The sequence below is a fragment of the Sesamum indicum genome, linkage group LG8 (assembly GCF_026168435.1).
Source record: "Sesamum indicum cultivar Baizhima isolate 11 linkage group LG8, ASM2616843v1, whole genome shotgun sequence".
Classification (NCBI taxonomy): Eukaryota; Viridiplantae; Streptophyta; class Magnoliopsida; order Lamiales; family Pedaliaceae; genus Sesamum; species Sesamum indicum.
In genome coordinates, this window is record NC_142664.1 from 22089060 (window position 1) to 22100252 (window position 11193).

The 11193-nt window shown below is 30.1% G+C and overlaps 1 protein-coding gene across 1 annotated transcript; it reads left to right on the forward strand.

Moving 5' to 3' along the window:
* Positions 1-461: 461 nt before the first annotated feature.
* LOC105168677 (cytochrome P450 78A5) lies at positions 462-3322 on the forward strand. The gene is made up of 2 exons (XM_011088809.3): positions 462-1496; positions 2585-3322. The coding sequence occupies exons 1-2, from the start codon at positions 549-551 to the stop codon at positions 3179-3181; spliced, it is 1545 nt and encodes a 514-aa protein (XP_011087111.1). The 5' UTR covers positions 462-548; the 3' UTR covers positions 3182-3322.
* The last annotated feature ends 7871 nt before the right edge of the window (positions 3323-11193 follow it).

An 11193-nucleotide genomic window follows, 5' to 3' on the forward strand; every position in this document is an offset into this window, starting at 1 on the left:
TTATATCTAGCTACTGATATATATTTTTTAACTAAGTACATATACGTACTGACAATATTTACTAATTAAATATTATCACTATTAAAATTATGAAAATCGCGTAGTGTTGACAATATAAAAATTTTTGTCATTAACATATATAATTACTGATAATTTTGATATCATCACTCAATTTTTTATGACTAACATTATCTTTATTTGTAATATTAGTAGAATTTTCAAGAAAAAAATCCATCATATATATAGATAACATGTACCCAACGGCTGCACAACACCAAATATTGGTAGCTAGCTAGGGGCATCTAAAACTTTTTTTTCATTTAATTTAAAATAATTAATTTATATATATGCTCGATCGGGAATTAAGGTATTAATTTCAGATCTAGTCCAGTACATGATGGAATATTAATTAATAGGAATCATCACTTTTTCACATACTATATAAAGGAATCATCCCCACTTGCAACCCTCACACGACAAGAGTCCATCTCCATTACCTTTTTAATTATTACAACTAATTGTCATCCAAATTCCTTTGATAAAATCAAATGGAATTTTGGCTAATTCTTGTCTTGATCCCATGTTTCACATTAGTATCATTAATCCACCAAATTGCATGCTCTCTCAACCTTTTGCTACTCTCCTCCTACCTCTTTCTCTCCCTCTTCCTAAACCTATGCTTAATACCAGGTGGTTTTGCATGGAAGAACTCTCACCAAAACCCTAGAAACCCCTTGAAAGGCCCTAGATTTTCTTGGCCTTTTCTAGGGTTTTTACCCCAAATGGGGCCTCTTGCTCATAGAAAACTAGCATCCATGGCTTCTTCATTGCGGGCTACGCGCCTCATGGCCGTTAGCCTTGGCTCTACTCGCGTGGTCATCAGTAGCCACCCTGAGACTGCCAAAGAAATTCTCTGCGGAACTGCATTTTCTAATCGCCCCATAAGAGAATCGACACGTTTACTCATGTTTGATTGCGCCATTGGATTTGCCCCGTCTGGGAATTACTGGCGCCACCTCCGTAGAATAGCTTCAACTCACATGTTTTCGCCTAAGCGTGTATCTGGGCTCGAGGGTTTCAGGCAATCCGTGGCGAATAGCATGATAGAGGAAGTGCGTAGGGCGATGGTGGAGAGAGGGGTTGTGGAGTTGAGAGGGATTTTGCAAAAGGGTTCTTTGGATAATGTGTTGGAGAGTGTGTTTGGGGGTAGTGATTTAGGTTTTGGGGGCGAGTTAGGTTTGATGGTGAAAGAAGGGTATGAGTTGATCGGAGAGTTCAACTGGGGTGATTACTTTCCATTAGGGTTTTTGGACTTTAGTGGGGTGAAGAGAAAGTGTCATAAGTTAGGAGCTAGGGTTAAGGATCTTGTGAATAAGATTATACAAGAAAGAAGAAAGATGGGGGATTTTAAGGTTAGGAATGATTTCCTTAGTGTTTTGTTGTCCTTGCCTGAAGAAGAGCAACTTAGTGATGCAGACATGGTGGCTGTCCTATGGGTATGAACTTCTATCGATTTTCATTTATTACCTCCTCTTTTTTTCATTTTTTTCCACTCCACGCATCCTTAATTATATATCCCTCTAATAATTCAAGCAATATATACATATATATATATATATATTGGACCTTAAATTTTAGTTAAAAAAATTTATGTTCAAATGATACAAATTTTGTGTTTATTTTCAATTTCTTTTTTTTTTAATTCACATTACGTATTGTTTCATAATTTCTAGTTTAAACTTTTTAATGAAGTAATACTAATTCGACTGGCTTACACAGCGGTTTTGAGACCCATAAAATTTTGAAATTATTGTGAATTCTTATATATAGATTTGTGATAAATAATGATTAAATAGGTATGATCGTTAATCAATAATTGGTATTTTTACACAAACTAATTGATCTTTAATTTGAAAATGTATATATTTAATCTCTCCACTCTTAAGAAAAAAGAAATTCTTGATGAAGTAAGAAATCACTAAAACATAAATGGAAGTATTAAAAGAGAATCAATAGGGATCAATTCGTGGGAAATTATTTGTCCACTTCATGGGAAATATTCTAGAAAAAAAAAATATATGTATTGGAAATTGACTATATATAGGAGGTCAAAGGATAAAGTGGACATGATTCGCACAACCTTTGACTACATATAGATCTAGTACCAATCATGACTAATATGTTACTTTTCTTGCACTTTTTCTACAGTTGTATGCATGCGTGTACACCTATCTTTTTGCAATTTGATCTTTTATATTAGTTATGAAATCCAAAGATACAACAAGTAAAGAAACATACATCCCATGTATGTTTATGTTTCAACTGTATAGTCAAAACCAAAGTCATAGAAAGTAAAAAAGGGGACAACATGGAACATGGGTGCTAGATCATAGGTATTCGTGTTCAGGAAGAATCTATGTATACTCAACTTTTTTGTTTTATATATATTTCTTATGCTTGACTACAAGCTCAAGGAACGTCCAAGTAATAAAGTTGTCCTCCATGGGAAATATAGGGTTTTGATTTTTTTATCAAGTTATTTTAAAATTATATTTAAATACTGATTATATTTAATTCAATGTAGGAGATGGTATTTAGAGGAGTTGATAATGTTGTAGTTCTTCTTGAATGGATTATGGCTCGAATGGTCCTACATCAAGATGTTCAAGCAAAGGTGCAACGTGAAATTGACACGAATATTGGTGATCAAGATAAGTACATTCAAGATTCAGATATAGTAAATCTGCCCTACCTTCAATCCGTCGTAAAAGAGGCATTAAGACTACATCCTCCGGGCCCACTGCTCTCATGGGCTCGTCTGGCAATCCACGATGTCCACTTAGACAAATGTTTTATCCCAGCTGGCACGACAGCTATGGTAAATATGTGGGCCATAGCTCATGATCCATCAATATGGGCCGATCCATGGGCTTTTAGGCCCGAACGGTTCATGGAACAAGACTTTTCTATTATGGGCTCGGATATGAGGCTTGCTCCTTTTGGGTCGGGCCGTCGGGCCTGTCCTGGGAAGGCCCTCGGACTCGCCACGGTTCACCTATGGCTTGCTAGAGTTCTCCAAGAGTTCAAATGGCTTCCATCCCAACCGGTTGATCTTGGAGAAAATTTAAAGCTTTCTCTTGAAATGAAGAAACCATTATTATGTTATGCAGTTGCTAGATAGACAATTTAAATATTGATAGTATGAAGTTTGGTAATAATTTGCATTTGAATTTGTACAAGCTTAAAATTGTATAATTAAGTGTGATCTCAAGTTTGTACAACCTAATTAAGTTAGCTTGTATGGATTAATTAATGTTGTTAATTTGCTTCGGTGATTGTGTTTTTTTTTTTTTCGATGATTGTGTTGAGTTTGACTGTCTCATCTTGTGAATTTAGAGCAGAGTGAGTATTGATATCAAAATTTTTAAAATAAATTAGTTATTAAATGGATTTTGAATTAAACTCCATATCAAAATTTGAGTTTTATAAAATTTTCAAATGGGTCGATTTCGAATGGAGTATATTATTTTTTTTATTTTAATTTATCAATCAGGTTAAGACATATTTAAATTATAACTTATTAGAAAAATGATCCACCAAAAAGTACATGGTGTTAAAGTCTGATAGAAGTAAGCTCTAAACAAATAAGGGATGCAAATATTAATAATTTGGTAATTCTAAATCATATCTTGTGTAAAAAAAATAATGTCGATTAAATCATGAATAATCGATGGAGTGGCGACACTTCATCAAACAATCATGACAGGAGCTTCCACCCTATAACTATTTTTGGCGCAATTCAAGACACACAAGTCAAGTCAAATGACATACAACGAATCAAATTAAAAACTTTCAGTCATGACGATCTGTTACAACCATAAATTTTGTACATCTTCCTTAGCATCAGACCATCAAGATCTTGATACTAAATTTCAAATTAGCTCGTGATTTTTCCCATGTATCCTAAGAAAATTATATATCCAACTTTCAATCCTCAAATCTCAATTTGGAGAGTAGAATCAAGAATAGTCTTTATTTTCGAAAATTCTTTCTAGAGATTGTAACTTCTTTTCTTTAAATTCACAAAATTAATTTGTTAGTAATTTTTTTTTTTGCACTCGAAATTTATATGAACAGTGAGATATTTGATTTGATTGTTGTGGACAAAAAAGAAGAAAGGAACAAACTAGATTGACTAATAATTCACAAAAAGAGCAGCACAAGACAACCAAAAAGTAAATTTGTTTCCACTCAATGGGACAAATCTTGAAAGAAAACAAATCTATAAATATCACACCCCACTTTTTGATGCATTTATCCACAATAGGCTTATAATAAAAGTATTATGTGGCAATAAAATTAGGAAATGAGTCTATATTTCAAAATGAAAAAATTAATCAAGACCAAATTGTCTAATTATCAGTTAGATGACTAAATTTTAGTCATTATTGAGTGGGTTATTTTCGAATAGACAAAAAAAATAGTTAGGGCAAAAAAATTGAATTTATTTATAAAATCGTTTTTAAGTTGCAATAAGCACCATTTAATCAATTTACAGCTTTAGCTTAAATTAAAAGAAGCATCACCAGAAATTGTATTTCAATAAACAGCTTCTTTTAGTTTAACTTAAGTTTTAATTTGACAAGAACTTAGTTTTTAATTACTTTTCATTGCAGAGGAGGGTGGTTGCGCCCTCCTCATCTCTTGGGCCACGATCTATTTGTCTGGGCGATCGCCATCGCCACCGCAATGGAGGGTGACGAAGGTGTTGTCGTCGCCCCTTGCGGTGAAGGCCGAGGAATTGGGGAGGAAGGTCGGTGGGGACGTGGATGGGGTAGGACGGGTGAGAAGTTATTTTTTTTTAAAAAAATAATAATATAATTTTTAAATATTATAATTATACATATAATATAATTTTAAAAAAAATTAATTTTTATCACCTTTTAAAACATGTTCAACATGTCTTTCAATTCATATTCAAACCCACATAACATAAAAAAATCCCTCCAAAATTGTCCAACTTAGCCGTCATGTCATCTTCTCAGCTAAAAATTAAAATTTCGATGATCGGACTAAATAATCAAAAGACATACTTATAGAATTAAAATTAATATTTTCAAATTTATAAAATTACAATAAATTATGAAAACCAATTTATATATATATATATATAAATATAAATAGCTTATTCAAAATGTGTGCTTAGATATTATCTTTTTAATATGCTCATGAAAAATAGACATAGTATACAATTTAAAACGCGTGTGCATTTTACTTTGTATTTTTTTAGTCCGCTAACTTAAAAACTAATTAATAAATATAAAAAATAATGAAGAATTGATAGTAGATATTTATATTATTTCTCAAAAAACAAAAAAGAAAATTCTTTCTTTTAAGATAGTGCATCAAGCATCTAATTTCCTTGCCTACCAATAACATCACTACGCCCAAATTTTCGGCTTTCTCAGGTATAAATATCTTGATTGAGTTCGAATTTTATCACTTTATGGATTTTTATTTCTTTTAATATTAGTTACCAATTATTATTAGGTATTAATAATTGATTAAAAGAAGATGAATGTAAGTTAGGAATTTTATTTAGGGTGTAAGACATAATTCAGCATTTCAACAAAATTAATTATACATGTACAATTACTTAATAATTTTTAAATTTAATGATCAAAATATTGATAGGTAAATTTTAATTACAACTTCACAATATTATATATTTATTGTGGGTTAATTAGGTCTAGTTTAGTTGGCAAAGTTGAAGCCCAATGATCATAAGGTCATGGGTTCAAATTTCATCAATCTGTAAGTTGTTGTCTACTTTAATAATAGTTATCTTTCTACTGTCGACTCGAATCTATATATAATAAAATTGCAATCGTAACATCTTCGCCTATATATAAGCTACATCTCGGGCGTTTGGTTTAACGAATTAAAAAAAATCTTATAGCACTATAGAGAAAAGAGAATTATTTGGAATATTATAAACACTATTGCATGCTTAAAAAGTATGGCAAAGTAATAATTATCTATTATAGCAGAAAAAAATTAATATAAAAATTTAAATTTTGATCACAGTTAACTAATATTTTTTATAATGTCTTGTATTTATATTTTTAAGTAAATTTAATATCAATAGCAATATTATTTCTGTTTAACTATAATAATTTATTATTAATTAATAATTGTTATTTTTTTTAATATAAAAAAAATAAACAACAATAAAATTCTTAAAAATCGTTTAGAGAGAGAGTATAAATGAGGATATTTTTATCTTATGACATAGTAATTTTATAGAACTTATAAGATATTATACAAAAAGTTTGGAAAGTTAATTTTTTAAAAGTTTATAAGATCCAAAATATTTTATTTTGAGATCTTATAAGTTATTTAAATGGGATCTTATAAGCTCTTTAAAAAATATTGCCAAATAATTTTTCGAACTAATAAGCTCTCAAACATCTTGTAAGATATTTTGAGGAGCTTATGAGCTTAGCCAAACACCCTATTTACTTGTCCCGAACGAGCTGCTAAACTTCTCATATCTTATTATTGAAGCCTATAAATTATCTTTTTAGTTTATCAAACACTTTAAAATATGTCATAAAATTTTCAAACATCTTATAAAGTATTTTAAAAATAATAATAATAATATTGTTGTCTCATAACTTAGATTGTTTTCACTTTCAGTCCCATTGGTAACGCAATTCTTATTTTGGCCCCGTAACTTTTAAAAAGTAGTATTTTTTTCTCATGATATAATTGGACCAAAAGGATACACTAAATTGTGGGATGAAAAATATTATTTTCTCCCCCAAAAAAATATAGTTTACTCCTATTTTGAATAGTCCTTTTTCCATATGTAATAGCGCATTTTAAGCAACATTGTAGTGAACTAAAACGGTGTAGACATTTGAGCTAAAGTTTTGGCTTTTGGAATACAGATATCTCGTTCTCCATTCGTCCCGTACCAAAGCATGAGAGCCAAAGCTATCTAGATTCTACACTTTTAATTACAACTTTTAATTATTACCAAAACTTCTCCACACTATTATTTATTTAATCTTGGGTAACCTTATGCAGCTTTCTTTAAAAGACAAAAATACCTTCATTGGATTTTAAAAGCTCAAACAGGATCGAGATTCGTATTCTTTTTATTTGGATCGTGTCGCATATGATCTGATCTGACGTGATGATCGAAATCACCATTATTGATCATTCAATATCTTGAATGCGGAGATTAAGACACGTAGAGATCTGCACAAGTACAGACATTTAGTCCTACAAATACTCCAGAATTAGTATCATTTGGTGAAACAATGTGTACAAGTACGAACATTTAGTTCTATAATACTCCAAAGCTAGTCTCATTTTGATGGGGCCCAGTCTCAATCTTCATGTAATCGTGTCTAATCGATTAAATAAGTGAGTCATTTGATTGAAATAATGTGTCAATTGAGTAAAACAATTCGCCCATTTGGATGAAATGGTATGTCCTTTAGATGAAAAGATACATACATTCGGATGAAAAAGTTAACCTTTTAAAGATATATTTTCGTATTAGACATGTCCATCTAATGATACAATTTCAACTTCTATAAATAGGCGTTCCTCATTTCATTCCATGCAATTCAACTTGGAAGCATTTAAAAGTGTTAGCAATAAATGCATATTGTCTTTTATTACGAGAGTTTCAAAATATTAATTGGTCCTTCGTTCTCCAAAATTTGTAGTGCTACTACTTTAAAATTGTAATTCGTTGTATCTTGAAAGATAAATTATCATTATCGTTAGCACCAGAGCGTGACAATAATTATTTTAAGAATAAATTATAACAACCTCTCTTGAAATTTGGCATAATTACAAATACCCCCTTATTATTTGAAAAATTATCAATACCATCTTGATTTTAACGGTCGTCTAACAATTAGCCGAATCCATTAGATTTTTTCATCTGTTTTTATGGTGAACTGACCAAAATGCATTTATGAATTAAAATTAAAATTTTATTTATTTTTTATAGACTAAGTGGATAAATTTTTTTAAAATTTTTCATCCATCATGTTCAATTTTTTTATAAGTTTTAAAATATATATATATAAGGGTAAAGTTGATAATTTCATACATCCATACAAGGACTATATAATTTCATCAAATATCAGGAGAGTATTTATAATTTTTCAAACAATAAAAAGATATTCGTAATTATACCAAACTTCAAACAAGATAATTGCAATTTATCCTAATTTTAAAGATAAAAAATCTAATTTTATCTTTGATTTCACAATACATCATTCTCACATATCCTTTGTATTTCCCAACAATTTCAGTATTAATCATTAAGTCAGAAGTTGATCGATGTTATGCAACTTTCCAAAGTAGATATTGTACGAACATTAATGATGATGTTCATCAAGAAATTCAATTATTGAGTCAATCCATATCCTTTACACAAAAAATTGAAGTCATTGGACTGGACCCCTACGTGCTTCTCTCTAATTTGGTGTCTTTTGTTATTTTGCTTTTTATTTTTTATTTTTTATTTTTATCTTTGAGAGACAAGACAACATTAGCATCACAATGGCACCAAAAACTTATTTACTTGGTTGTGGGGTTTACAAATGACCAAAACAACCTTGATTTGATAAATTAAGTCTGGTCCGACCAGCTGTTAAAACTTTTAAAAATTATTTTAATTTTTTTTTGAATTGTTCAAATGCAATGATTATGTCTTGTGAGTAAATATTTGAATTGTTTAGTGACCCAAATTTTACAAAATTAATTCTTTCAAAAAATAAATAAAAAATTATGCAAAAAATAATTCTTTTACAATGATCGTCCTTATATTTATGAACAAATTATATACGAACAACACCAAACCATTGATGCATCATATGTTAAATGAGATAATTAATTTTCACAAATTACATGCATTGGGTCCCACAAGATCATAATTAAGTAAAATATTTGTAGGAATTTTCACCTTTTTTTTTTGGATTTTTAATCTAAAATGGCTTTATCTTGTCTTGGACAAATCTATTTGCTTTGATGTCAATGTCCTGCTCTAAATTGGACATTCTTTTTTACTTTATACATTGGTTGAGTGGATGAGCTTTAACGAAAATAATGAATGATTGGACGAAAATGACATTGATTAATAATATATGGTTAAAATAATTATCCATCAAAAACAAAATTAGGTGATTCAAAATAAATATTTTTTTTTTAAAAAAAAGAAAGAAACATATAGGGCGGCTGATACACAACCCTGTCCACGTCTAGTAATAGACCACATTTGAACTGGACTAGGCCCATTAGCTCTGTTGGTACTGAGCAAATTTTGTTGGGCTGGAATTAACATTTTTAGAATATTATTATTTAATATGGAAGCCCATAGCTACACTAAAAATTTGGTCCAATAATATCAGCTTTTTTGTTTATTTATTTATCAATTTTGGTGAATCAATGTATTTTCAATCAATACGACGTGTTTTTTGTATTGTACCAATTAAATAGGGACTGTGTTCTGATATTGGGTTTGTCAAATACTTTTACTCTTCTAAACAAATATGTCTTTTTTTTATGTCGCGTCCTTTCCACATATATCATTTTTCTCTCACTTCATTTACTTTTCATTGTCGATAAAAAAACCAAACTGAGTATGAATAAGCATTAAGGAATATGAAATAGTAGACTTACAATTCATGATTAGTATATATAAATTGGCTAATAATTAAGTTTCAAATCAATATCCATATTAGATTTGGGCTATATAAATTTGGAATCAACTAATACCAAATTTTGGCATTATGCATTTTTATGGTCGATCCATGATAATTACAATTTTTCTTTTTAAATTGACTAAGTGGGCTAAAGCATAATCGAGCACGACCACGTTAGTTGGTTGATCCATATTCAAACCCATTGTGTACGAGCTCAAAGCTACTTAAGTTTTACGCATGTTTATAAAAAAGAACCTTCCTCACATAACAAGTCATCAATATGCATAGCAAGTCCATAGTAAGAACAAATTCAAAAGCTTTCTAATATGATAAAACTTTACAATTTCGAAATATTGATACTATATTTCAAGATATTGTGTGATAGGGGACTATTTGCTTTCCAATATTGTAGCCACTTTTTATTTAAATTAATAAATTTTATTTGTCAACATTATTTTTCGTCTCTAATTTAGTTTTGCAACCATAAAATTTGTTTGAAAATGCGTTTTTTCATACAAATAAATATTATAAAGCATCGTAATGCAAACACATTTTTGTTGGAAAACAATATCAAATCCAAATACATTTACATCTTATCATGTATTTTTATAAGAAAATCTATCTCAAAATACATTAATTCAAACATGTTTATATTTTTCATACAAAACATAAAACAAAAAGAATCACTTGAAAATACTAGAAAAGTGTAAAAAAAAAAAAAAAAAAAACTTATAATGAAAACAATGGCTTAATCTCCCGGGCCGGATCCTAGGAAAAGAAGCCCATAAATTTCGAATATTAACCAGTTAAAATTGATAGAAAATTCCTGCCCAAACTCAAGAACCCGGCCCACCGTCAGACTGAACGTCTAACCCGACCCGAGTCCATCAAGCTCGGCGCCTTTTTCACATTGGATGCTCATTTGTTGGAATTTAAATTGAGTGGGTAGAGACAAATAAATGCATTTGTACATTACCCATTCTTCTATATTTTAATGGTTGTGAGTATGATTGTGAGTGCCTACAAATACAATTGCACCTTAACTTTCAACCATTTTCATACTTTGTAAGATTCCCCCAACCAACTCCAATTTTCTTGCCTGATGGGTCCTTCAACTTTGTAAAATTATACTTCTACTTCATGTTGATGAATCTTCCTAAACCCCGACCCGACTTTATATATTTGGAGACTGTCGAGCTAAACTTATTTAAAATATCTTATAGATGTTAGATGTTTTGAAAATTTATAAGCTCAATCAGACACCCACTTATTAGATGACATCTTATAAGTTTTTGTCATTTGGGTATAAATTAATATATTGTATCTCTTATAAATAGGGAAAGACCTTACCTATTGACAACCCTAGCTGGCAAGACTTTTGCCTCATTATATCGTTGAGGCCCCAAAAAACTCTTTGTGGCTAAGTCCTTATGTTCAGGTTCTATGTAGTTTGGTGCACATA